The sequence below is a fragment of the Chrysemys picta genome, chromosome 6 (genome assembly GCF_011386835.1).
Source record: "Chrysemys picta bellii isolate R12L10 chromosome 6, ASM1138683v2, whole genome shotgun sequence".
Taxonomy (NCBI): Eukaryota; Metazoa; Chordata; order Testudines; family Emydidae; genus Chrysemys; species Chrysemys picta.
The window spans coordinates 375,146-402,922 of NC_088796.1; the positions used below are offsets into that span (position 1 = coordinate 375,146).

The window sequence follows — 27,777 nt, forward strand, 5'->3', positions numbered from 1 at the left end:
TTGCACAGCTCCACCAGGTCGCTCTTAAGGCGTTTAGCATACATCCTCCTGCTGGCTACTCGCCGGCCTGTGCTCTCCGCTTTCCACCGTTCCTGGGGGACCCCTAGTGTGCCAGCCCTTCTTCAGGTCACCACCTCTCTGCCAGGGTCGAGCTGCAGACTCCTCCGCCCCGGGACCGCTTGCTGCGACCCCCCAGGGACCCTGTTACTGCAACAGTTCTTCTCTCTGGTCACACACTCCCAGGGGTTAATCGCCCCCTGAACTGTCTCTCTCTGACTCTTCAGCCCACCTGGTCCCTGTCGATCCCCCTTCATTTTACTGTTCCCCAGTCACTTTCTGCAGGAAGCGCCGTCCACGGGGTGCAGTAGATCCCACTTCTGCCACCAGTTGTCACGGAGTGTGCGGGGACAAAGGGCCCGGCACACCCGGCTTCCTGCTATTCACCATGACTCTCAGCCAGCCAGTAAAGCAGAAGGTTTATTTAGACGACAGGAACACAGTCCAAGACAGGTCTTGCAGGCACAGAGAACAGGATCCCCTCCGTTAGGTCCATCTTGGGGGTCCCAGGGCACCACAGCCCCCTTGGAAGATCAGAGATCCGTCTACTTCCCAGCCATTCCACCAGCCAGCTCTGAAACTCTCCCCCCACCCTTTGTTCAGTTTCCAGGGAAAAGGTGTCACCTGGCCTCTAACCCCTTCCTGGGGTCTCACGTTACATGCTCAGGTATTCTCCCTCGGCCAGTCTCCCATCCCCCAATGCAGACCATCCTAGCCACACTCCCCTGCCTTCCCAGCCAACACTCCCCACTCAGCATTCCAAGACCACATTAAGACCAGTCCCAGTTCATCACAGAGGGGCCGAGGCGTACGGGCGCAGCGATGGCTCTGGAGGCGTGGGGCGTACGGGGATGGGCGTTCTCACCAGCGACAGGGTGAGACGGCTGCCTGCCCCCTTGTAGTAGCGCTCGGCGTTCCCAAACTGCAGCTCATCCCAGCGGATCCGCCACAGCATACTGGCCAGCTCTTTCTCCAGCATCAGCTTCCTGGGAAGCACAGGGTGTCAGGGGAGGCCCCGGATCCCCAGGGGCACCGTGCTCACAGGTGACACCTCTGGAGTGTCCCAGAGAGTCCAGCCTCAGGGCCTGTCCCCACCAACGTCTGCCCAGGGTGGAGTCAGACCCTAGTGCCACGCAGCCCGCCCCACGTCTGCTCTCAGAGTCCAGTCACGCTGGGTGTGAGATTCACCAGGCATGTGCAGCGGGCTATGCTGTGTGTGTGCAGCACACGCGTGCAGTGGAGCACAAGCATGTGCACATATGACATGGGGTGGGGGCCTGTGACCGTTAGCCACAGCACCGGGGTGTCTGAGGGAATGGGGCGCTGTCCCCGGGAGCTGCATCCTCCGGAGCCTGCTGTGGGATCCCTGGGGAGGACCCAGTCCCCCTGCCCCGGACGTGGCACTCAGTGCAGAGTAGGCGGGAGCAGGGGGCCAGCACGCACTCCCCAGGGGGGGTGCACGTGGCAGGCTCGCTGCTGGAGGGGCCACGGAAAGCCCTGGCCGCAGCCTCCCGGGCCCTGCCCAAGTGCTGTGACACCAGCCAATGCCTTCGGATACTGTGGGGCGGGGGGGCAGGCCGGTCGGCAGCTCAGATCCCGCGCCGGGGGTGCCAGGCTAATTGTTTCCCAGTTGACACCACGGAGCAGGATGGTGCCATGGGGCTGAGCTCCCCGGGAGGCTCCGGGGTTTATACAGCTCTGAGCAGAGCGATTCCCAGAGGAACCCAGCTGCCGGAGGTGGGCCTGGTGCTCTGGAATGTGGGGGTGGCCCCAGGCTGGGCAGCGTGGGGCTGGAGCCGGCCGGGTGGAAGACCCAGAGCTGCCCTCCGAAGGGCGGCTGGTATCGAGGGATCTGGCTGTGCTGTGTACGGCTCCCTCCCCGCTGGGGCTGCCTGGGCTGTGATCACAGGGTGGGACATTCGCCCAGGAGCCCCCAGGACAGGATGTCTCTGCCGGGGTGGCCACCAGCCAGGCCCTGCACCTTGGCGCTCTGCGGATGGGACTGGCTGGGCCAGGCACAGAGCACCCGGGGCATTGGCCCCCCACTCCCAGCCGGCCCCCCCTCCTGGGGGCTCCACTCTACAGGCCCCTCTGCCTTTGGCCTCTGCTGGCAGGCTGCTGGGTGCCAGTGGGGAGGGGGCTGCTGAGGATTCACCCCACCCACCCTGCACACGCACCCGGCAGTGCACATGCACTTACCCGGGTGGGGCACCAGGCTCCCTTGGTGTTCCCGGCAGCAGAGCTCCAGGCCAGGCCCCGGGAGCAGGGTCCAGGCCGGGCCCCCGGGAGCAGGGAGCCAGGCCGGGGCCCCGGGAGGAAGGTGTCAGGGCGGGGCCCTGGGAGCAGGGAGCAGTGGGCGGGGCCCTGGGAGCAGGATGCCGTGGGCGGGGCCCCAGGAGCCATGGGCGGGGCCCCGTGAGCAGGGAGCCATGAGTGGGCCCCGGGAACAAGGTGCCAGGGCGGGGCCCCGGGAACAGGGTGCCAGGGCGGGACCCCGGGAACAGGGAGCCGTGGGCGGGGCCCCGGGAGCAGGGTGCCAGGGCGGGGCCCCGGGAGCCGTGGGCGGGGCCCCGGGAGCAGGGTGCCGTGGGCGGGGCCCCGGGAGCCGTGGGCAGTGTCCTGGGAGCAGGGTGCCAGGGCTGGGCACGGCCGTCTCACCTGAAAATCAGGAAGCTGGAGATTCCAAACATGACGAGGGTGAGGCCGGTGCCCAGCGCCACGATGGCCAGCGTAGAGAGTGGGGCTGGAGAGACGAGCGGAGAGCTGGTTAGCGGGGGCAGGGCTCCCCAAACAGCCCCCAGGCCCTGTCCAGCTCCCCGTCGAATGCTCTGCCCTTCATAGAATCATAGAATATCAGAGTTGGAAGGGACCTCAAGAGGTCATCTAGTCCAACCCCCTGCTCAAAGCAGGACCAATTCCCAGCTAAATCATCCCTTCCCTTGGGGCACCCAGCATGTGCTGCCCGGCCCAGCCGGGCCCCAACCCCAGCCCTGAGGGCAGCAGCCAGAGACCTGGCAGAGCTCCCCATGCCCAGAGATTGGGGCCGGGGGCTCAGGAGGTCGGGCAGCCCCAGATCTGGCAGGGGAGCAGGCGTCCTGCAGCCCCAAGGCTCCTGGCTTAGCTGGGCATTTTCCTGCATATGGGACAGGTGCCTTCCAGTCCAGACGCTGCTGGGACAGGGGGATCCAGGGCCCCCTGACCACCCCAGGGCAGGCGAATGGGAGGCAGGGATGCCGGGGGCTCAGGAGACAGGCCCAGCAGCTCCCCATCACACCCACTTTTATCACAGGAGGGGTCATCCACATCGAAGACGCAGGGAGGGTTGTCGAGGGGGGGCGCCCCCTTCACCCAGCGAATGGGCCTCCCCAGCCAGTTCAGCTTCTTCTCCGCCCCGGCGTAGTGCCCTGCCACCTGCACGGAGAGAGGGCACAGCTGGGCCACAGCGACCCCTCCCCAGCCAGACCACCAGCCTCTCCCCCAGGTTCAGACCAGCAGACCCCCCCCACCCCTCTATGCACCCGCTTCCTTGACGAGCAGCCCCCCAACAGCCCAGAGCCTCCCCCTCCCCCCATGGATCCCTGTGTCCCCCCAAACCCCTCCAACCCCTGCCGGGGGCACTGACCCTGCTGCATCCCCTCCCCAAAGCCCATGGCAGGCTCCTGCCCTGGGAGGTGGCTCAGCAGCTGGGACAGTCCTGTGCACTCTGGAGCCCCCCTGCCTCGGGGCCGCACCCACCTCGTATTCCCCGCTCTCGGGGTCGCCCATCGCCCACAGACTGAAGTCCGTGTCCCGGTCGTTGTTGCCGTCCATGCTCACCAGTCCGGTGACCCCTGGAAGGGAGGGGCAGGGGTGAGCGCCCTGGGGCTGGGGAGGCAGAGGGAGGTTGTGGGGGTGTTGGGGTGCAGGGGTCCCCTCCTGACCAGTGAGCACTCGGCACCAGCTTCTCTCCCGTACACCGACGAGCAGCAGCTGGGCCTGGGCCTGCTTCCCCCCCACGCCCCCCCCGGCAACTTGTGTGCCAGGCCGGGTGCTGAGCCCGAGCGCACCCAGCGGGGCCGGCCCAGGCCACGGCTGCCCTGGCAAAGCGTTGCTGGGATCGTGCCGGGGACGCAGCCCGTGCCAGCCAGAGCGCCTGGGCTGGTATCTCCTCCCCCCACAGGCTCCCCAGGCCGGTACCCTGGAACTTCCGCTCCCGCATCTTCTGCACGATGCGGGTGCCGTCCTTCTTGGAGCCGCCCTCGGCCAGCGTCTCGTTCAGCGCCATGGCGTAGAGCAGCACACCGTCGTAGAAGCAGCCGGCCACCAGGTTCATCTGCCCAGGGAGAAAGACATCAGAGCCCTGCGCCTGTCCTGGGGCCTGCACCGGAGACAGCCCCGCACCCAGCACGGCCCCCAGCCCTGATCGCCGACACGGCCCATACACCCCCCCATACCTCCTCCACGCTGCCCTGCACCGGAGACAGCCCCGCACCCAGCACGGCCCCCAGCCCTGATCGCTGACACGGCCCATACACCCCCCCCATACCTCCTCCACGCTGCCCTGCACCAGAGACAGCCCCGCACCCAGCACGGCCCCCAGCCCTGATCCCCGACACGGCCCATACACACACCCCCATACCTCCTCCACGCTGCCCTGCACCAGAGACAGCCCCACACCCAGCACAGCCCCCAGCCCTGATCCCCGACACGGCCCATACACCCCCCCCATACCTCCTCCACGCTGCCCTGCACCAGAGACAGCCCCACACCCAGCACAGACCCCAGCCCTGATCGCCGACACGGCCCATACACCCCCCCCATACCTCCTCCACGCTGCTCTGCACCAGAGACAGCCCCACACCCAGCACGGCCCCCAGCCCTGATCCCCGACACGGCCCATACACCCCCCCCATACCTCCTCCACGCTGCCCTGCACCGGAGACAGCCCCACACCCAGCACGGCCCCCAGCCCTGATCCCCGACACGGCCCATACACCCCCCCCCATACCTCCTCCACGCTGCCCTGCACCGGAGACAGCCCCGCACCCAGCACAGCCCCCAGCCCTGATCGCCGACACGGCCCATACACACATCCCCATACCTCCTCCACGCTGCCCTGCACCAGAGACAGCCCCACACCCAGCACGGCCCCCAGCCCTGATCCCCGACACGGCCCATACACCCCCCCCATACCTCCTCCACGCTGCCCTGCACCAGAGACAGCCCCACACCCAGCACAGCGCCAATCCCCAGCACGGCCCCCAGCTCCATGGCCCCGACACAGGCCCTTAGGCCTGACACAGTCACAGCTCCATGGCTCTGATCCACAACACAGGCCATACAGCCGCCCACGCCTGCCACAGTCCCCATTACCAGAGAGCCCCGCACCCGACGTGGCCCCATCCCTGACACGACCCCACAGCCCCCGGGCCCCACCTGGCAAGGATGGCGCAGGAATGCAGGGCTTCTGAGAAGGGCACGGAATGAGCAGGGGCTGGGGAGACGCCCGGTATAGGGGGAGAGTGCAAAGATTGGGGCTGTACAGGAGGGACCCACGGTGACAGGTGAGGGAAGGGGCCTGGGGCGCTGCTGCTCCCCTCAGAGGTCCGGGCTGTGGGGTGCAGGGGCTGCTGTCCTAGGGGCTGTGTGAGCACCCGCCCGTCTCTCCCACCTGCAGCAAGACCTCCCAGCTCCGTGGGGCAGGAGACCTCCCAGCTAAGCAGCTGACATCTCTCTGTCCAAGCTCCCAGCGGGAGGTGCCTGGGGCCTGCACACGGCAGGTGGGCTCCCCACACGCTCTCCAGGGCACCATCAGATCCCCTGGCTTGCCCTGGGCCGCACCGGCAGGTAGCGGGAGAACCCACTCCAGCTCCGTGGGGTCACACCTGGGGGGCTGCGCGAGGCCCTTGGGGACAGTGGGGGTGGGGGAGAGGGCAGCTTCCCAATCTCACTCCAGAGACTGCTTGGCAGAGAGGATCTGCCCCCAGGCACCGAGCCCTGGAGCTTCCCGGCCTCTGGCCCAGCAAGCCTGGATCCACCACTGGAGCTGTCCCCTGCCCGTCACTGCCGTGCAGGCCGTGAGCTGGCTCCTTGTGAGGGGAGTGTCCACACCCTTCGCTCTGCACGGGCAACACCAGGGGACCGGGTGCCGCCCGACACAGGGAACCAGGCAGTGCCGCAGCCTGAGTGTCGCCCATCACAGTGCTGGGGGACGGGGTCTGCCGGGCAGCCACCCCAGGGCCCTGCCCAGCCCAGCCCAACTGGAAGTGCCGCCAGTCCAGCCACGCTCCAGAGACTCACCAACAGCAAGAGCCACCCCCGGCTCCAGGCCCCTGCTCCAGCCATTCCATCCTGGGGCCCTCGGCCACCCACCAGCCCAGCCCCATGGGGAAGCTCCTAAAGGTCTGTCTACACACCAAAGAAACCCCCATGGCTGGCCCCTGCCAGCTGACTTGGGCTGCGCTGCGGGGCTGTTTCATGGCTGGGGCCGGGGCTGGAGCTCAGGGCTCTAGGACCCAGCAGGGCGGGAGGATCCCAGAGCTCAGACTGCAGAATCCACACTGCAGGGACGAGCCCCACGGCCAGCCTGGGGGTTTGCTTTGCTGTGTAGACAGACTCTGAGACGACTCCAGCCTCCAGCCTCCTGGCGGAACAGTGACTCCCAGCCCCCTGGCCACAGGGCAGTGAAGTCTGGGCTCCAGCTCTAACCACGACTTTCACATAATGGGGCTGAACTCCTAGAGTATCCCCACTACAGCCACTCTGCCCTCATAGGAGGGATCCCAGCACACGGCATAACCAGGGCAATTCCCTTTGTTCATAAAGATACGGAGAAGTTAAGTGCTACCTGAGCCAATGATCCCCAGACACAGCACCAGAGGAGCCGAACCTGCCGCAGCCCCTCGCCCCAAGGACGGGTCGGGAGCCCCATCACTCAGGGCTCTCTCACGGCGAGGCACGGGTCCCTCCCAAACTGCTTTTAACCCTTAGTATTGTGAGTCTGGCTGGTCTCATTCAGCACAGAAGTAGCTGAGCCTTCCCTGAGCTTGCACCCTCAGTGACACCTTGTGGCGGAGAGTTCCGCAGGCCGATCACACATTGTGCATTTCCTTTGATCTGCTGCCCCTTGGTTTCCCTGGAACTTCCCTGTCCTCGTGGCACGTGAGAGGAGAGAGAGGCTCTCACGAGCAGCCACCCCCAGCCCACGTGCACCACAGGCACTGCCGAGAGCGACAGCCCAGGCAACTCCCGCGGCAGCGTGCCAGATTCGACCGCACGCGGCGCCCCTTCTGAATCCCGGAGGTTGCTAAGCGACGCTCTCGGAGCATTCAGAACCCCAGGCCCTTAGCAGCACAGAAACGATAGGTCAAGGATGCCCTCAGCCTCCACCTGCCCACACCGCAATCAGGGGTTGCTGTCACTGGGCGGGGCACTGCAGCGGCAGTAACTCCGGGAGCGCTGCCAGCAGAGCGCAGCCCACGCTGCCACCATGAGACATGGCCCTGCTGTCCTTCAACGGGGACCATCCCCAAGGCCAGGCCTCAGCGAGGGACAGAGTCTGTGGGGAGCCCCCACTGCCACTGCTGCGTGGGGTTGACATGCCAGAGACAGAGGGAAGCGTGTGTGTGTCAGGGCAGGGTGCACATGTGTCAGGGCAGCGTGCACACATGTCAGGGCAGCATGTGTGTGTCAGGGCAGCGTGCACACGCGTAAGGGCAGGGCATGTGTGTGTCAGGGCAGTGTGCACATGTGTAAGGGCGGCGTGTGTGTGTCAGGGCAGCATGCACATGTGTAAGGGCAGGGCGTGTGTGTGTCAGGGCAGCATGCACACGTGTATGGGCAGCATGTGTGTGTCAGGGCAGCATGCACACGTGTATGGGCGGCATGTGTGTGTCAGGGCAGCATGCACACGTGTATGGGCGGCATGTGTGTGTCAGGGCAGCATGCACACGTGTATGGGCGGCATGTGTGTGTCAGGGCAGTGTGCACACGTGAAAGGGCGGTGTGTGTGTGTGTCAGGGCAGCGTGCACATGTGTAAGGGCGGCACGTGTGTGTCTGGGCAGCGTGAACACGTGTAAGGGCAGGGCGTGTGTGTGTCAGGGCAGCATGCACACGTGTATGGGCAGCATGTGTGTGTCAGGGCAGCATGCACACGTGTATGGGCGGCATGTGTGTGTCAGGGCAGTGTGCACATGTGTAAGGGCGGCGTGTGTGTGTCAGGGCAGCATGCACATGTGTAAGGGCAGGGCGTGTGTGTGTCAGGACAGCGTGCACACGTGTAAGGGGGGGCGTGTGTGTGTCAGGACAGCGTGCACATGTGTATGGGCGGCATGTGTGTGTCAGGGCAGCGTGCACACGTGTATGGGCGGCATGTGTGTGTCAGGGCAGCGTGCACATGTGTAAGGGCGGCATGTGTGTGTCTGGGCAGCGTGCACACGTGTAAGGGGGTGCGTGTGCGTCAGGACAGCGTGCACACGTGTAAGGGGGTGCGTGTGTGTCCGGGCAGCGTGCACACGTGTAAGGGGGTGCGTGTGTGTCAGGGCAGCGTGCACACGTGTAAGGGGGTGCGTGTGTGTCAGGGCAGCGTGCACACGTGTAAGGGGGTGCGTGTGTGTCAGGACAGCGTGCACACGTGTGTGGGCAGCATGTGTGTCAGGACAGCGTGCACACGTGTATGGGCAGCATGTGTGTGTCAGGACAGCGTGCACACGTGTATGGGCAGCATGTGTGTGTCAGGACAGCGTGCACACGTGTATGGGCAGCATGTGTGTGTCAGGACAGCATGCACACGTGTATGGGCAGCATGTGTGTGTCAGGACAGCATGCACACGTGAAAGGGCGGTGTGTGTGTGTGTCAGGACAGCATGCACACGTGTATGGGCAGCATGTGTGTGTCAGGGCAGCATGCACACGTGAAAGGGCGGTGTGTGTGTGTGTGTCAGGGCAGCGTGCACACGTGAAAGGGCAGGGCGTGTGTGTGTCAGGGCAGCGTGCACACGTGTAAGGGCGGCGTGTGTGTGTCAGGGCAGCGTGCACACGTGTAAGGGCGGCGTGTGTGTGTCAGGGCAGCGTGCACACGTGTAAGGGCGGCGTGTGTGTGTCAGGGCTGCATGCACATGTGAAAGGGCGGTGTGTGTGTGTGTGTGTGTGTCAGGGCAGCGTGCAAACATGTAAGGGTGGCGTGTGTGTCAGGGCAGCATGCACACGTGTATGGGCAGCGTGCATATGTGTAAGGGCGGCGTGTGTGTGTTAGGGCACCGTGCACACGTGTAGGGGTGGCGTGTGTGTGTCAGGGCAGCGTGCACACGTGTATGGGCGGCTTGTGTGTGTCAGCGCAGAGTGCACACGTGTATGGGCGGCGTGTGTGTGTCAGGGCAGCGTGCACACGTGTATGGGCAGCGTGCACACGTGTATGGGCAGCGTGTGTGTGTCAGGGCAGCATGCACACGTGTAAGGGCGGCGTGTGTGTGTTAGGGCAGCGTGCACACGTGTAAGGGCGGCGTGTGTGTGTTAGGGCAGCGTGCACACATGTATGGGCGTGTGTGTCAGCGCAGCGTGCACACGTGTATGGGCAGCGTGTGTGTGTGTCAGCGCAGCGTGCACACGTGTAAGGGCAGTGTGTGTTTGTGTAAGGGCTTCCTACAAGTTCAGCCAGTGCCATGCGCGTGTGAACAGGACCCTGCAGCCCCACAGCACAAACCTCAACGGCTGGGGCTCACAGAGAAGCACTGTCAGGAACGGGGGCTGGGCGGGGCCCTAGATCCCCCGGCGCGAGTGGGCCAGGAGGGGCCCCTGCCGACCCGTGGCACAGCCAGAAGGGTCCTTTGCTCCTACCAGCCTGTTCCCTTCCTGCTTGGAGCCCTGGGAGAGGTTTCCCGGAGAGGGGTAGATGGGTGGCATGGGGATTGGCAGGGACCCAGCCGCTTCCCAGCCACCAGCACTCCCAGGTGTGTGTGTGTGGAGCTCGGGCGGGGGGGGTGGGGGTGGGGGGGGGCTCGTCCTCCACACTCCTGTGCTGGGTCCCGCTTCCTCTCTCACTTTTTCATTTTCTCCATCCCACCCTGCGCCCTTCATCTCCTGCTGGCTCGCCCAGCCCACCCCTGCTCCGGGGAGGGGAGCCAGCCCGCACGCCCGCCCCCAGGCTGGTCTATGCCACCGGCACACATGGGGCAGGCCGGCCCGGCCCAGCCCAGCCCAGGGACTAGGCGGCTGAGACCAGGACCAACATTTTACAGGCCTTGCCAAGGATGCTCAGGCCAGGCCCAGGCCCCGTAGACCTCTTGGGTCGTGCCACGGCACCCCTGCCCAAAGCCCAGCAGGGAAGGTGCCGGGCACACAGCAGGCCTGGCAACGCACCGGCAGGCCCAGCCCACTTACCAGCGAGTAGCCGAGCTCCACCTTGAACTCCTCCTTGGCTCGCAGGATCAGCTGGGTCTGGAAGTGCTGGTACTCGGGGTTCTGGGGTTCGTGGTAGGTGATCACCAGCACCGTCTGCAAGGCAAAGCACAGGCCACTGCCTTGTACCCAGCAGCGAACCCACCCTGCTGGGGCCAGGGAGGGGAGGGCGACAGCCCCACTCAGAGAGGGGTGCTCTGTCTCAGGGCCCCAGGGGTGACCACGTGGGAATTTTCTGTAACATTTTTATGCAGTCTATGTGTGCCTCAGTTTCCCCTGTGTGCTGCAGTGTTACCTAGTGGGTAGAAAGGCTTGGTGCTCTCTGCAGCGGCTCAGAGAGTCAGGTGTGGATGGTTCCCTGCAGTCTGAGGCTTGGGCCCCATATCCAGGGAGTTTGTGAGAAGACAATGGCAACCCCAGTCACTGGGACTTTGATGCCTAGCAACCAGCGGCCATGGACGGCTACCTCTCACCAGGAAGCCCAGCAGCATTTGCCCAGCTGGAGAACAAAGGGCTGGGGAGGTGCCAGGGGGTGGTTAAGGGCTGGCTGCTGAGGGCTTGGGGCACACACCGACTGGGACACAGCGGTCAGGGGCCAAGGCTTGGGGCTCTGGGCGGACCTGACCAGCTGTAACTTTCTTTTCTCTGGGCTACCCAAGGACGCCCTATGCTGTGAGCTAGTCGACTAATAACCCCGACTGTCTGCCCCCGCTGGCGGAGTGTCCCTGCAGACACTGGTGGAGGGGTGCGTTGCTCCCCAGGATCGGACAGGTCTGCCTCGGACTCGCTGAGTGGAGCTCACGGGGTGGAGCAGGGAGCTGCAGGCCCAGGGGTCCAGCCTAAGGAGGTGGAGAGGCCGCGTGGCTCACCCTGGAGGAAAAGTGACACTCTAGGGGGTCTGGCACATGATGGGATCCCTGCAGAAGCTGTTCCAAAGTTGGGGTCATAGCACCGGTCCTGTGGGTCTGACACCATGTGCCCCCTGGAGTCTCCCGGAATCCCCCCCACGGGTGGTGTCCCACGCCCTGTGGCCTGCTCCTGAGGGAGAGGGCACTAGGCCAGGCTCCCCACAATCACTGAAGAGGGAATGGCTTTGGTGGGGGCCCCCAAACCCAACCCCAGGCATGGACCTGGAAGCCCTGGTGCAGTCCTGACCCCTGACCCCCAGGCTAGCATAGGCCTGACCCTGACTCCAGCCCTGGCCTGGCACAGGTCCGACCCCGACCTCTAGCCAGGCCTGGCATAGGCCGACCCCTGACCTCCAGCCCCAGCCTGGTGCAGTCCCGACCCCTGACCCCCAGCCTGGCATAGGCCCAACCCCCAATCCCTAGCCCCGGCCTGTCCCGACCCCCAGCCCTAGTCCTGACCCCTGACCTCAGTCCCGGCCTGGCATAGGCCTGACCCCTGATCCCAGCCCTGGCCTGGCATAGGCCTGACCCCTGACCTAATCCCGACCCCTGACCCCCAGCCCCAGCCCCAGCCCGGCGTAGGCCCGACCCCTGACCTAATCCCGACCCCTGATCTCAGCCCTCACCTGGCGTAGGCCTGACCCCCCAGCCTGGCATTGGCACGATGCCCAACCCCCAGCTCCAGCCTGGCATAGGCCCAACCCCCAATCCCTAGCCCTAGTCCTGACCCCTGACCCCCGGCCCTAGTCCTGATCCCTGACCCTAGCCCCGGCCTGGCATAGGCCCGACCCCTGACCTAATCCCGACCCCTGATCTCAGCCCTCGCCTGGCGTAGGCCTGACCCCTGACCCCAGCCCTAGTCCTGACCACTGACCCCCAGCCCAGTGCCATGTGGGAATTTTGGTAATATTTTTATGACCCCCATGTGAGCCTCCATTTCCCTCTGGACGTGGCGTGGCCAGGCTCTGCGTGGAAGGGAAGGGAGGAGGTGCTGACTCAGCAGTCCGGCTGGAAACCAGAGTCATTCACATGAATAAAGCCCACAGGCGTGTGAGTGGAGGCTCCAGAGAGCCCCAGTGGCGGGACAGTCGCACCGAGTGATAACAGCCGAGGAAGGAGGTTCCCTGCCTCGCTGCGGGGAAGCAGAGCAAAGCCCGGAGCGGAGAGCACAGGTGGCGGTGCCAAGAGCGGAGTGTGCAGAGACACTGAGCACACACCTGGGACAAACGACAAAGGGCGAGACGGCGAGACAGGGCCCAAATGGATTCTGCAGCAGCTTGCTGGGGGTTGGCTAGACTGACCCGTCTGAACCTCTGCATCTGTCTGCTGACCTCGGGACCTTCGCCCGCTGCGCCAGGTGGCTAATAAGCTGCTGCCTCGTGCCCTGGAGGAGCTCCCTCGGGGGTCTGGCTCTGCAGGGAACCGATAACAGGCTGGCTCACCCCTTAACAGCTGGAGAGCTGGGGCTGGCCCACCCTGGTTGCAGACTGAGACCCCCAAGAGGAATCGGGTGATGCCAGGAGAGACGCAGCAGGAGGCCGCGGAGAAGGGGAAGTCCAGGAAGTTGTGGTCATGTCTGCGGAGAGCCAGGCTTGTCTACACTCAGAGTCAGGCTCGTGTCGAACGAGCTGTGCATGTCTCTACGCTTCCATTTGTCTCCCGCCCATGCACGCGCCCTGTTACGGCGACGCAGTACCGCCACCAGTCCTCCAGCTGCTGTCCCACAATGCCCAGCACAACCACTCTGGTCACAACTGTGAACTCGGCTGCCCAAGGGTCACGAAGACCGGAACCCACCACCAGACATTTCTGAAATGCCTTTTCCTGGGCGCCCAGCTCGCCTAGCAGCTCTCCACGGTCACGTGCAAGCGCCCAGCCAGCGACGCGCTCCAGACGCGCTCCTTCCCAGAGGTGCCGGATCTCCCGGGCCTGTGGGAGCACCGCTATGCACCGGCCATAGAAACGTGACAGCCGTGAGCAAATTGCTTGGGGGATGCAGGAGAAGGGGTACGGCAGGGACCAGCGGCAGTGTCGCATGAAAGCAGAGCAGCTGTGGTGGGTGTAGCAGTCAGCCAGGGAGGCCAACAACCGATCCGGTGCCAAGCCACAGACCTGCTGCTTATATGAAGAGCTGCATGCCACCCTCAGCAGAGACACTCCCACCCCCCCGCACACCACCATGGATGCCTCCAAGAGCCGGAGCCAGACCACTGCAGCGAACGGAGAAGACAAGGAGGGACACGCAACTGGTGGGTCCTGCTACGCCACGAGACAAGACCCGTCTGAGACTCCCCCAGGCCAGTCACTCCCGCCTGGATGCGCCTGATGCATGGGAAGGAACAGGAATGCATTTCTTAGGACAGTTTAAATGCAGTGGTGGTGACGGAGCGCACTGTGAAAGGACACAGCCATCGACTTCTCACTCATTTACTCGTACGAGAGGAGACAGCAGCACGCCGACCAGAGGGAGAGGTGGTATCTGCCCTGTAGTGTTAGGCAAGGGTGGCAGGCGGAGCAGCTTATTGATGTGCTGAGGGATGTTCCTGGCCTCCTCCCGTGAGCTCTCGGTGAAATGTTCACGGAGAGACTCCGCAATCCTCTCCCGAAGGACTCTAGGGATGGCAGCCCGATTTCTTCCTCCACAGTAGGACCCCGTCCCACACCAGTCTGTGATGAGCTCGGCTGGCACCACTGCAGGAAACTGGCTTCGGGACACCAGCAGCCGCTGTGGTCTCTGTGCCTCTCGTGAGCGAGAGCTCAGCTGAAATCCGCACGGCCCGTCGAGTGCCTGTACTCAGTGCCTTTGCCCCATGCACGTGTGTAACATTCTCTCGCCCCCCTGCCGCCAGACTCCCCAGACGGCAGAACGGAGCTGGGCACAATCACTCAGGGCAGGTGTCAACGAGAAAGTCTTGTTTCAAATGCAAGGGGAGCAAGGGGAGTTCTGCACTTTGCGTTCACCTTCCGTTGTGACTACGCTGACAAGGTACCGCTGTGTGCTTCAGCTCCAGCTCTGCCACTGCGGCTTTGGGAGGTTCCCCCTCCTGAGCCAGACGAGGAGGAGAAAGAAGAGGACTTGGGAGGTGTGATGAAGTGGGGGGGGGGGGGGTTGTTTTCTGTGGGTTTCCAATGGTTTGCATGCAGAGGGAGTGGGACACAGTTTCCCCGGGTGTTACTGGTTTAACGAGGTGAGGGGAGAGGGAGTTTGTTGTTACAGAGGATCGGAGAGGGAACTTGGGACCTCAGCCAATGGCCGGGAGGATGGATACCCCAGCGACCAGTGTCCTGGCGATCCGGAGGCCCAGCTGAGGAGACGCAGCCGGTTCTGGCCAGTGGGAGGACAATGGGCTGCAGAGTGAGGACCCAGTGACCTAACCAGCCGGTTAGAGACAGAGGACAGAAGCAGGAGAGGAGGCCCCGGTTCACAACCCTGTTTACCTGGAGAGAAAACAGTGGACAGAGGCGGGGCCTGGGGCCGGGGATCTCAGATGCCCAGCTGTGAGCAGGGGGGCTCGGGGCTGGAGAGGGGGAGCAGGCAGAGCCCACCTGGATGCAGAAAGACTGGGATGTGCTGGGCTGAGGGAGGCCAGGCCTGAGGCCCTGAGAGTTTCCTGTGCTGTGTTCAGACGCTCAATAAACCCTCCTGTGTTACGCTGGCTGGGAGTCACGCCAGTCTAGAGAACAGGGTGGCATCAACCCTTTCGGGGGTGGAGGCCCAGGTGGTCCAGAGCGAGGGGACTCCCTGGGGGGGCCCATGGCAGAGACAGACGTGCTAAGGCTCAGAGAGGTGCAGCTCCAGGAGGTGGAGGGGCCTAACCCCAAGAGAGAGTGGACCCCCGAGAAGGGCTGTCCCCTGAAAGGGGCACCCCCCCCCGGACTGCACGGGGCCACGAGTGGGCACGGTCTGTGAGTCCGTGACAGGGTGCCATGTCCAGTGAGATCCTGCAAGCCAGCGCTGCATCCGATTGTGAGCAGAGGGCCCAGAGCGAGAATACTGCAGACTGAGAAGGAAAGAGCAGACAAGAGAAAGGCCCCAGGGTCCCGGCAGGCCAAGGAGAGGGAGATGCACCAGGCCATGATGGGGCGTCTCCCACAGCAAACACAGATGCTGCAGACTCTTGTGGACCTACAGGTTCAACAAGCCCGGGCTTGCCTCCCTCTGCAGTCCATGGAGAGCTCCACTGCAGCACCTCACTACAGCCCTGCTAACAGTCCATGTCGCATGGGGGCGCAGCCCTGCCTGCACCCCTACACCAGCCAGGACAAGCCAGCTTCCTGTACACTGACAGGAGAGAGCCACGGCTGTGGTATGGGCGGCCAAAATGGGATGAAATGGACAAGAATGTTCTTTCCCCTTGATTAGGTCTGTTCCTTTCTTTCTGAACTTTTTATCGTATTGGTTTTTAATTGCACGCCATTTCTATGCACTGGTTTTGGTACCCAATAGAATCTGGTTTGGGGACCATAATTGATCTTTATTTAGCCACACGTGCTACAGAAGGCCAGCGCTACTGAAAGCACCCCCGACTTGTTATTGTCCAGGGCACCAGAATTCTTGGGCTCAGCCACACACACAGTGTGACCATGATAAAGGTACAGCACACAGCGCCAAATGAACAGGCCCACTGACAAGCTGTTCTCATCAGAAATGGCCCCCAGCCCCTCCATAATTCTAACAGCCCCAACACGTAAGGGCCAGGTGCAGCCCTGTCCCCCACGCCGCACTGTCTGGCTCACGGGCAAAGGGCGCTTTCAAGGCCTCCCACAACCGCACAGCTCTGCACTGAACTCTTCTCTCAGTCCTTCTGTCTGTCTGGCCAAACTCAGGAGACAGCCACTCCCCCTGCACGCTAGCAGCAGCTTTTCCCCCAGTGCCTCACCGGTATTCAGCAGGCAGCTCGAACCACTGGGGTGTTTTTTCTCACTGAGAGCTAATCTTGTGAGCAAACACCACCAGTGTCTCTTCACTTGACCAAAGCACATTCCACTGGCACATCTTTCCTTGGTGCTGTCCAGGTGGCCGGAGTACACTCCCGGAGCCCGAGGAGTAAGGGGTGGGCTGGCTCCCCGAGGATCACTACGGGCATTTCAGCATCGCCAGTGACGATCCACTGAGCGGGAAGGAAGTCCCTGCTTGCAGCTTTCTGAGCAGTCCTGGGTTCTAAAGATGGGAGCGTCAGGCACCTTCCCTGACCAGCCATGTTGGTGAAGCGTCCCCGTGATGCACCAGCGTTGCAGAACCACAGAAAAGCCCCTTCTGCCGATGGGCTCTGTGGCAAGGTGGCCCGGGGCCAAAATAGAGCTATACGTGCTGTCTATTGCTCCACGCTGTTCGGGAACCCCATAGCTGCAAACCCATCCACTATGTCCTACACGCTGCCAAAAGCCACAGTCCTGCAGAACAGGAGACGATGAATGGCCCTGCAGGCTTGCATGATGATGGCCTGCGCTGTGCATTTTCCAATTGCAAACTGATTTCCCACTGACCGGTAGCATGGGGCGTTGCAAGCTTCCACAGTGCAATCGCCACTCGCTTCTCTGCTGTCACTGCCGCTCTTGCTCTGGTGTCCCTGCGCTGGCGGCCTGGGGTGAGCTCGGCACACAGATCCAGGACTGTGCCAATGCTCGTCATCCCAAACCTGCACCGCAATGCGATCCTACCGGTCACTGCTTGTTTCCCAGCCCAGAAGCGGTGCTCCATCGTCTGCAGCTGTCCTGTGAAGACCACCAACAACCTTGAATTGGTTTTCGTACGTCCCACGGCAATCCGTCCTCCACGAAATCGTCACATTCCCTGTTGATGCGGTTCTTCCTGCAGCTCTGCAAACACCAGAGGCTCGTGTGTCCCATGTTCGCAACGCGTCTGACAAGAGTGCAGAGCGGTGCAGGCTCCACGCTCCCGTCACAGCCAGCAGACTGCGAAGTGCTGGGCGGGTCTGCAGGACTTTTGAAAAAGGTGCAAAACGTACAGCCTAGGGATGGCATTTGGGAGGACGTCGCGTGCTGGGGACTTGCTGCCTCACTCCCTGTCACCCCTGCACGAGTCGTCTCTGCCCCACGTCGCATCACCAACATTTGCCCCAAGCCAGCGTGCCGGATGATGCGAGTTCACGCTGGGACGCCTACCCATGGAGCATGGCCACCAGCCCGGCACCAGGACCCCAGCAGGCACGTGCCCGAGCCATGTACTAACTGCAGCGGCTTCGTGCCAGCGTCCTGTGCGCCAGACATGGCCTGAGGAGGCTCCGGCAGGGCCCAGAGTCAGCAGCTGGGGGAAGGCCCCACTCCAGGTGGGAGGTGCTGGGGGGCAGGACTGTGCCCGGCTGCCTGAGTGGGTGACTGCTATTTGAGTTTATCATATGAGAGACGCTGAGCTGGGGCTGGAGGGGCAGGGGCAATTGGATCCTTGGAGACTGGGGGCCTGCCTAGGGGCTGTCACGGGACTGGCGTGGGACAGGCCCGAGCCCCGAGCCCCAGCCCCAGCCCCGGGGATACCTGGAAGGCCTGACGCAGGCCCACGTCCTGACTCTGTTTATTCTGCCAGGGTTTCAAGGCGTCGCGGGTGGCACTGGCACGCAGGCTCTCCCCAAACACGTCCACATAGAAGAAGACGTAGTCGCCGTTGGTCAGGCTCTCCCGTTGGGCCAGCCTCATAATCTGGTGCAGCATCTCCAGGGGGCCGCAGATGTAGATGACTGTGGGGGGAAACACAGGGGGGCGTCAGTCACTGTGGGGAAGAGATGGGAGGGAAGGGGAGGTGTCAGTTTGCTGCAGGGCAGAGACAGGCGGAGGAGGGGGGACAGGCAGTGTCAGTCGCTGCGGGGCAGAGACAGGCAGAGAATGGGGATGACGAGGTGTCAGTCACTGCAGGGCAGAGACAGGCGGAGGAGGGGGGACAGGCAGTGTCAGTCGCTGTGGGGCAGAGACAGGCAGAGAATGGGGGTGATGTGGTGTCAGTTGCTGCAGGGCAGAGACAGGCAGAGAATGGAGGTGATGTGGTGTCAGTCGCTGCGGGGCAGAGACAGGCAGAGAATGGGGATGATGAGGTGTCAGTCACTGCAGGGCAGAGACAGGCGGAGGAGGGGGGACAGGCAGTGTCAGTCGCTGCGGGGCAGAGACAGGTGGAGAGTAAGCATCAGTCACACCTCACTGCACAAACACATGCCCTTGCTCACACCCGCAGGTCTGGGCTCTCCTGCGGCTGGCCAGCTGGGATCTGCCATGCGGCTGAGGGCTCCGGGCCCCCTGGGAACACACCGAGCTGTCCCAGGCAGGAAAAGCTGGGAGTCTGCACAGAGCTGGGGGGACTGGTCCCAGTATGATGCAGGGCCCAGAGCCCCGACGGCCCAGGCCTCATGGAAGGGCAGCGCACGAGGCTCAGGGCCAATGCAGGACTCACACCAGATCAGCAGAGGAATGTACCCAGAGCCCAGCCCCACCAAGTGGACGGGTTCGCAGGCACTGCCAGACAGGATTGAACCGGCAACCATCAGCCCAGGGCCCTGACCATGGGCAGTGCGAGATACTCCAGAGGAAGGCGTAACAACCCCGCAGTAGCAGGTGTGGGATTATGTACCCCACATCAGGCCCCATCCTGGTCTCTAATTGTTAGAGATTGCTTCAAGCCCTGAGAACAAAGTTTAATCTCCCTGCCAGAACTGTTAGCCTTAACTGTACCCTGAATAGTGCTATAATGCTCAGGAATGGCCGATCCCCTTTGAAACTTCTTAAAAGTTTGGCCTCAATGAAATCCTGTGGCAGTGAGTTCCACAGGCTAATTACACACCATGTGCAAAAGAGTTTCATTTGATCCGTTTTCAATTTCCCTCCTTTCAGTCTCATTGGGCATTCCCCCTTTCTCCTCGTGCGGGGAATGGGGACAGGGAAAGTTCCCAATCTACCTTTCTATTTAAGGTGACTACACCCCCATAAAAAACCCTCAATGCTCCATCATCCCCATCTGGACGGCACTTCTGAGCCCCAACCCCCCCAACAAGTCACCCCCATGGGACAGCACCTCTGCACCTCAACCCCCCCCCCCCAAATGAGGCACCCTCCCGAGACGGCCCCTCTACATCCCAACCCCCTGTGACAGCTCCTCCACACCCCATTCCCCCACAACAAGCATCACCCCTCTGGGACGCCCCCTCCACACGGCCTAGGGTTGCCAGGTGCCCCTTCTTTTCGACTGAACTTTCCAGTTGAAAAGGCACCTGACAGTGTCCAGTCAGAAACGCTGACCGGACACCCAACGGGCGCCGGAACAGTTGGGGCCAAGCAGGCAGGCTGGCAGGCAGGGAGGCGCTGTGAGGGAATCGGGCACAGTGCCGGCAGCGGGGGCAGCAAGCGGCCGTGCCCCCCCCCTTTGCTCCTCCTAGCGTGTGCCCGCGCTGGAGTCTCCATGCCACCTCCTCCAGCAGCGGCAGCAGCAGGGATGGGCAGCCAGGAGCAGCCTAGGCTCCCCCCCCCCCCCCGCTCCTGCCCAGCTGCCCTCCGCAACCCCCCCCCATCTGGGCCCCTGCTGCACTGCCGCCAGCTCCCGCCTGGCATGGGCGAGTAGCCGGGGCAGGGTGCCCGCCCAGGGCCGGCTTTAGGAAGCGCGGGGCCCGATTTGACGGGGCCCTGGCAGGGATGACTCACCCGGCGGCGCTCCGGGTCTTCCGCGGCACTGAAGGACCCGCCGCCGAAATGCCGCCGAAGTGCTGCCGAAGACCCAGACCGCCCCCGGGTGAGTAAAAATTTAAAAGTTAGGCGCTCTTCTTTAGGGCGCGGGGCCTGTGTCGCCGAGTGTGGGGGACTCAGGCCCCCGTACCTCCGGCTTCCTGCGATTCACCGTGACTCTCAGCCAGCCAGTAAAGCGGAAGGTTTATTGGATAACAGGAACACAGTCTACAGCAGAGCTTGTAGATACAACCAGGACCCCTCAATCAAGTCCTTTTGGGGAGTGCAGGGAGCTTAGACCCCAGCTTGGGGTTCTCTGCATTGCACCTCCCAGCCCCAAACTGAAAACTCCCAAATCCCTCCAGCAGCTCCCCCCCTCCCCTCTGCTCCTCCTCTCCTTTGTTCCTCTCCCGGGCAGAAGGTGTCACTTCCCCCACCCCCCTCCTGGCTCAGGTTACAGCTCAGGTACCTCAATGTAACTCCCAGGCTCCATTCCCAGGTCAAATCCGCCCTGCTCCCTGCACCGTCACAGCCCGAATCGGGGGAATCGGCCTAAAGCCGGCCCTGGCTGTCCCCCCTGCCCAGGGCAGCCCACCTGCCCCTTGGCAGTGTCACCTCACTGCCGACTCCCCCCCCACACACAGCCCTCAGCCAGCCCCTGTGGCTGCAAAACCCCCGTGTGCCCCACTCCCCCAATGGGGCCACCTTGGCTCTCCGCCTCATCCCCCTTCCCAGGCCTGCACCCTGCCCATGCAGCCCTCCCCTCTCCCCGCGCAGGACTAGAGCCAGCTCCCCTGCCACTCATTCCCCAGGAGGAACGCAGATACCACAATGCCCCCCCACACCCCGGAATTACTCTGTGCTGCAGCACCTCTGGTGTGTAGGAGGGCGGGGGGGCGGGGTGTCATTCTGTCAGTATTGGAGTTTATTTAAAGGTCTTTGACTTTTTTAGGAACCTCTTTTTGGGGAGGGCGCTGGAGGTTTAGCTCAGTAGAGCCCATATCTCTCCTTCTCCCCCCCTGCTTCCCTCGATGCTGTGTCTTAACGAGGGTCCTAAATACCCGCTACCTCATTGGGGTTCTTCCAGGACCTGCCTCGTTGAGCCATGGACCTTTTCTCTGCACAGTGCCGAGATCTCGGCAGAGAGGAACGCATCACCTGATCTCAACGGGATCTTGGCGAAGGTGGGGCTCGGGGCCTGGCTCTTCGCATAGAGGAGGGGCAAGAATGAACTTCTCAGCCAAAGTGAAAATGCAGCCGGCAAAAATCCATGTTTGCTTTCGTTGTACAGAGGGGGAATCAGAGCAGGGTTCTGCTGCTGAAATGCATTTTCTGCGTTTATAGTTCGTGCTGCTCAGTACTTGTGTATAACTATCCGTATCCCAACGGTTCTCTGCTGACGGGTTGTTAGGGCAGCAGTCTCATGCCTCTTTCCCACAGCGTTGGCAGGGATACCGGGAATGGCACTTATTGCAGTAGGAGTGAGCAACTCCTTGCCATTTCCCAGCGTCCCCGACAAAGACAAGAGAAGTGTCGCAGCAAAGCTTCACCGCCCCCTTTCCTCAGAACACGGATACGAGGGGGCAGGAAACATGCGATTTCTGCCATAATTCCTGCTCTGGGGTTTAGGGGGTTTTGTTTGGATTGGAGGGGAGAGGAGTGAGCGGGGGCAGGGCCTCGGGGAGAGGGGCCAGAGCAGGGTGTCCGGTTTTCAGAAACTGGAAAGTTGGCAACCCTGTCACACCCCAACCCCCCAATGAGTCTGTGACGAAGTGGGAATGTTCTTAATATTTTGTCTGAATACGGTGTGTGCCTCAGTTTCCCCTACGTGTTACTCATGTACCTAGGTGGTGGGACAAGGGTGTGTGATCATTGCAGAGGCCCCTAGAGGGCAAGTGTGACACCGACTGGCTGCCAGGGACAGAGAACGGCCAACAATCTGTAGCCTGGTAACTGATGGCTGGAGCCAGCCCCTGCAAGAATCAGGTGGAGATGGTGGAGAACAAAGAGAGGTGGAGGCCAGGTGAGGTGACCTGCTGTTTGCCCAGGAAAGAGACAAACCCCAGAGGGGGCAGTAGGGGCTGACAGAGGCTGGGCTGGTCAGTCTCCTGTTTTGGGACTCGGAGGTGGGAATGGGGGGTGGGAGCCCTGGGTCCCCCCAAGATGGACTTTGCTGAATGTTTCTGAACTAACAAGCTCTGCTCTACGCTGGGGTCCCAGCGACTAATAACGCGTCTGTGTCACACACTGGCTGGGTCACTGCTGGCTGCGGAGTGGGGGCAGGGCCCTGTGGGGGGGGGGGTGAGGCTCCCCAGGGGTCCCGTCCAGGGGGACTCGCTGCGGGGAGCTCCCGGGGTGAGCGGGGGGCTGAACGCTCCGAGGTCAGACCCAAGAGGTGCCGACGCCGAGCAGGCTCCTTGCCCTGGGGAAGGTGCCCTGAGGGGAGACGCTGCCCCAGAGTCCTGGCTGCCTTCATCCAGAGCCGTTCCCGCGGTGACTCCGTGACAGTCACCCCCCGGGACGGCCCCAACGTGCCCCCCGAATCACCGCCCGGGACAGCCCCCCCAATGAGTCACCCCCTGTACCCCTCCAACAAGAGTCACCCCCCGGGACGGCCCCAACGTGCCCCCCGAATCACTGCCCGGGACAGCCCCCCCAATGAGTCACCCCCTGTACCCCTCCAACAAGAGTCACCCCCGGGACGGCCCCAACGTGCCCCCCGAATCACCGCCCGGGACAGGCCCCCCCCCATGAGTCACCCCCTGTACCCCTCCAACAAGAGTCACCCCCCGGGACGGCCCCAACGTGCCCCCCGAATCACCGCCCGGGACAGCCCCCCCCCATGAGTCACCCCCTGTACCCCTCCAACAAGAGTCACCCCCCGGGACGGCCCCAACGTGCCCCCCGAATCACCGCCCGGGACAGCCCCCCCAATGAGTCACCCCCTGTACCCCTCCAACAAGAGTCACCCCCCGGGACGGCCCCAACGTGCCCCCCGAATCATCGCCCGGGACAGGCCCCCCCCCCATGAGTCACCCCCTGTACCCCTCCAACAAGAGTCACCCCCCGGGACGGCCCCAACGTGCCCCCCGAATCACCGCCCGGGACAGCCCCCCCCATGAGTCACACCCTGTACCCCTCCAACAAGAGTCACCCCCCGGGACGGCCCCAACCTGCCCCCCGAATCACCGCCTGGGACAGCCCCCCCCCATGAGTCACCCCCTGTACCCCTCCAACAAGAGTCATCCCCCGGGACGGCCCCCCAAGAAGTCACCCCCCGTACCCCTCAGAGTCTCCCCTACTTGCCCGGGGGCCGCTCCTCCTCTCAGGCTCCCCGGCCGCTGCCGCCGCGGCCGCCCAAGAGGACACGGGCAGGGGGCACCGCCGCGGAGGAGACACAAGGGGCCGGGCTCAGCCGGGGCCCTGCGCCTGCTGGCCGAGAGCAGCAGGAACCGGGCGCCGCTCAGGGGGAGCCGGGCGGCCCGAGGCCAGGGCGGGGGCAGCCTGCGCGCCCGCCATGGGGTAGGAGAGGCCGCGCTGCTGCTGTTGTTTCCCGCCAACAGCCGTCCTTCTCCTGCACCGCGCGGCAGGGCCGGGAAGCCTGAGAGGAGGAGCGGCCCCCGGGCAAGCGGGGGAGACTCCGAGGTGAACAGGCTGCTGGCGCGGCCCGAGCGCTGGAGACTGACAGGTACCTGCCCCTAAGCAATAGTATAAAAAAAAATTGGGGCACCCCCTTTTGGCACCCCCAAATCTTGGCGCCCTAGGCAGCTGCCTAGTTTGCCTAGCGGTTACACCGGCCCTGCCTGAGCCCCAGTGAGTCTAACCCCGGCCCTGCTCTCTGGTTTATCTCGGCCGCCCCCAGCCCGTGCCCGCCTGCCCCGGTGCTGTGTGGCTGATGCCGGGCGCGTTACTCTCATGCTCTGCAGCGCTGCCAACACTGGTCAGACTATTGCGAGTAGCGGAGGCGAAGGGGCTGGTGCCGGGTCGGGGCCGCTGCCCTTCCTGGGTGGGGCAAGACCCTTCCCCCAGCCAATATGGCGCTACCCCTGCCCTGCTGCGCTCAGTGGCCCGCACCGCCTGCCGGGGAACCTCCCCGCAGAGACAGACCCACGTCCGTCCCCTGCTCCCCACACTGCGTCTCAGCTCTGCAGGGGCGACCCCACACACAGCACCCGGCGCCAGGAGCCCATCCTGGGAATCCCGCTCCCCGGAGAATGGGGACAGTGGAGAACTTGGCCTGTTGGTGAGAGCGCTGAAGGGACGGCTCAGCGGCGACATCCCCCCGACCTGTCATCCCCTCGGCAGGGGAGCACACGCAGGGCAGTGAGCCGGCAGCTGGCACTGGGCAAACCCAGCCAGACGCGGCCTAGGGAGGGGCACGATGCCTGGAAAGAGCTGCCCTGCCCTGGAGACGGGGGGTGGGGGTGGGGGGGGTCTCCATCACTCGGGCCCTTGCAAGAGATGGGGCATCTCTTCCTGCAGCTGGGCTCTGGCTCCCCGTGGCTCGGGGTGGGGGGGGGTGTCTCTGGCCAGGTGATGCTGGAGCTCGGGCAGCCCCAGATGGTCAGACTGGTCCCTAGGATGCTGGCTCCAGCGACCCCATCCCACACAACATTCAGGGCAGCCCCGGCCGGAGTCCAATGGCCCGAACCCACTCGCCTCCATGCTCTGAGCTCCCCAATGCATGTCCCTCATGGCACTGGGGACCCCTGCAGGTGGTGCCCCTGGACCAGCCCTGCCCCCACCCACAAGTGAGCCGGGGGCCAGCAAAGGGAGTAAAGGTGAAGGGACGGGGGTGGGGGGCAGGCAGCTCGCTAAGGAAGAATGGAAAGTTCACCTGGCTCCTTCGCCAAGAAAAGCTCCCCCGTCACCCACAGCCCATCACCCCCACCCTGCTGTCACCCACAGCCCCCCCGCTCTCACCATCCTCACCCTGCTGTCACCCACAGCCCCCCCGCTCTCACCACCCCCCGCTGCTGTCACCCACAGCCCCCCCGCTCTCACCACCCCCCGCTGCTGTCACCCACAGCCCCCCCGCTCTCACCACCACCACCCTGCTGTCACCCACAGCCCCCCCGCTCTCACCACCCCCCGCTGCTGTCACCCACAGCCCCCCCGCTCTCACCACCCCCCGCTGCTGTCACCCACAGCCCCCCCGCTCTCACCACCACCACCCTGCTGTCACCCACAGCCCCCCCGCTCTCACCACCCCCCGCTGCTGTCACCCACAGCCCCCCGCTCTCACCACCCCCCGCTGCTGTCACCCACAGCCCCCCCGCTCTCACCACCACCACCCTGCTGTCACCCACAGCCCCCCCGCTCTCACCATCCCACCCTGCTGTCACCCACAGCCCCCCCGCTCTCACCACCCCCCGCTGCTGTCACCCACAGCCCCCACAGCCCATCACCCCCACCCTGCTGTCACCCACAGCCACCCAAGCCCATCACCCCCCGCTGCTGTCACCCACAGCCACCCAAGCCCATCACCCCCCGCTGCTGTCACCCACAGCCCCCCCGCTCTCATCACCCCCACCCTGCTGTCACCCACAGCCCCCCCGCTCTCACCACCCCCCGCTGCTGTCACCCACAGCCCCCCCGCTCTCACCACCACCACCCTGCTGTCACCCACAGCCCCCCCGCTCTCACCACCCCCCGCTGCTGTCACCCACAGCCCCCCTGCTCTCACCACCCCCCGCTGCTGTCACCCACAGCCCCCCCGCTCTCACCATCCCACCCTGCTGTCACCCACAGCCCCCCCCTCTCACCACCCCCCGCTGCTGTCACCCACAGCCCCCACAGCCCATCACCCCCACCCTGCTGTCACCCACAGCCCCCCTGCTCTCATCACCCCACCCTGCTGTCACCCACAGCCACCCGAGCCCATCACCCCCCGCTGCTGTCACCCACAGCCCCCCCGTTCTCATCACCCCCACTCTGCTATCACCCTCAGCCCCCCCGCTCTCATCACCCCCACTCTGCTATCACTCATCCCCACTTCCCACCTTGCTGTCACCCACCCCGTGACACCCTCACACCTAGGGTGACCAGATGACAGAAGTGAAAAATCGGGACGCGGGGGGGGGGGGGGGGAGGAGGGGCGGAGCAAAAAACAACAATAAGCCCCTCCCCCGTGCGTGCCTGGACCCCCCCCCGCCCCCCCAGCACCAGAGGGTGCGCTCAGGCCACGTCCCCCAGCCCCCTCCCTCCACCCGCTCTCGGCCAACTGCCACTCGCCCCCTCCCGCTCTACTTGGAACGTACCAACGCTGCAGATGGGGCTGGGGAGCCGATGACCAAACACACCCCACACTGGGCTGGACCGGCACGTGTGGGAGAACCCACCCGACAGGACGCCGGGCTACTGGCCCTTTAAAGGGACGGAGAAACGTCCGGTTCATGGCCGGATCGCGGTGCCCACAAGTGCAGCCCCATGGCCCTGCCTGAGGGCCGGCCCCGAGAGCACTGCCTCCACCCCGGCCTCCCCATGGGTCTCCCGTCCCTGCAGCATCATCACCCCACCCCGCACGGGCTACCCAGAGCGGCATCGGACCCCCCGTCCTCCCTCCCAGAGCCTGCCTGGCACAGTCCCTCCCCGCCCCCCCCTCCGCCCGCAGTGCTAGCCTCAGGATCCAGCAGGCAGGTCCCGTCCGGGGACCCCAGCACCCCGCACCCACTTACTGCTGCACTCTGGGTCGGTGCAGCGCTTGCACTCGGCGAAGCACCGGTCCAGGTGCTTGGCGGCCAAGCAGAGGGGCCACTGTGCGGGCAGGAGCAGGGCAACTAGGGCGAGGAGCAGGAGGGAGAAGCGGGGCCGTGCTGCAGCCATGTTCACAGGGCTGGCAGCGGGGGGAGGAGGGAGCGTCCCTCTGGCTCCTGTCCGCGTAGCTCCGGCACGGGTCAGGTTGAGGGGCGGGAGGGGGGGGAGGGCTCGCTGCTGGTGCCTACAAGCCCCGCCCCTGCCTTTGTGCGTGCCTGGGGAGTGGGGCTACAGCACTCTGGAGGTGCCTGCCGGCCGGCCAGCCCAGCAGAAACTCAACTGCACTGCCCCAGGGGCCGGAAGAAGACGTGAGCAGTGCCGGCTTGCCGCGGTACCCCCGATATCGGGACAAAGTGCGTCCCGACCGATGTAAGGTCGGGACGCGGGACAAGTCCCCTAAAATCGGGACTGTCCCGATCAAATCGGGACGTCTGGTCACCCTACTCACACCCGCTATCACCCGCCGACCCCCGCCCCACCCCCGCTGTCACTCAATGTGCCTCTTCACTGCAAAAAGAGCAGAGTGGCGCAGACGGCCGGCGGCTCACCGAGTTCTAGCCCAGGCTCCCCACAGGGTGTAAATCAGGCTCCTGCGCCCGGTTAAATGCCACGGGGCCGAGCCAACGCCGCTAATGGAGCTCGAGGTAGGAACACACCGTTCCGGCAGTGCAGGAAACCCCCCCGACCCACGCGCGCACACGCCCCCCCACACCCCACGTGTGCACCCCCCCGTGCGCACACCTCCCCCGCCCCCCGCCTCTCTCCCTCTCCCACACCTCAAGCTGTGGCCCGAGAGCCGAAGGGGCCCGAGCCGTGATGGGCCCATTGCTGCACATGGCACTAACCAAGAGCCAGAACATGAACATCCCCCCACGGCCCCTTCCCAGGGTTGGCGACTCAACGAATGGCTACGCAGGTGGTGTCGGGGAGAAGGCTTTGGATTCTTCGACCATGGGATGGTGTTCCAAGAAGGAGGAGTGCTAGGCAGAGACGGGCTCCACCTAACGAAGAGAGGGAAGA

General features: G+C 64.1%; 1 protein-coding gene across 6 annotated transcripts in view; it reads right to left on the bottom strand.

Moving 5' to 3' along the window:
* Positions 1–27,777, bottom strand: part of NPR2 (natriuretic peptide receptor 2) — a 53,232-nt gene that overhangs the window by 22,562 nt on the left and 2,893 nt on the right. For 5 of the 6 annotated variants that reach the window (XR_010602064.1, XM_065598578.1, XM_065598577.1 and 2 more), the window contains exons 2-8: positions 17,836–18,035; positions 10,415–10,528; positions 4,234–4,369; positions 3,793–3,887; positions 3,336–3,468; positions 2,716–2,800; positions 923–1,043 (exon numbers count right to left, since the gene is read on the bottom strand). Coding sequence is in view for 5 of the 6 variants with exons in the window: in XM_065598578.1 (XP_065454650.1) it covers positions 923–1,043; positions 2,716–2,800; positions 3,336–3,468; positions 3,793–3,887; positions 4,234–4,369; positions 10,415–10,528; positions 17,836–18,035 (884 nt within the window). In the remaining variant the exon portion in view is untranslated. Of the gene's footprint in view, positions 1–922; positions 1,044–2,715; positions 2,801–3,335; positions 3,469–3,792; positions 3,888–4,233; positions 4,370–10,414; positions 10,529–17,835; positions 18,036–26,678; positions 26,857–27,777 lie in introns of those variants that run through there. The other variant, XM_065598579.1, reaches the window with a different exon arrangement.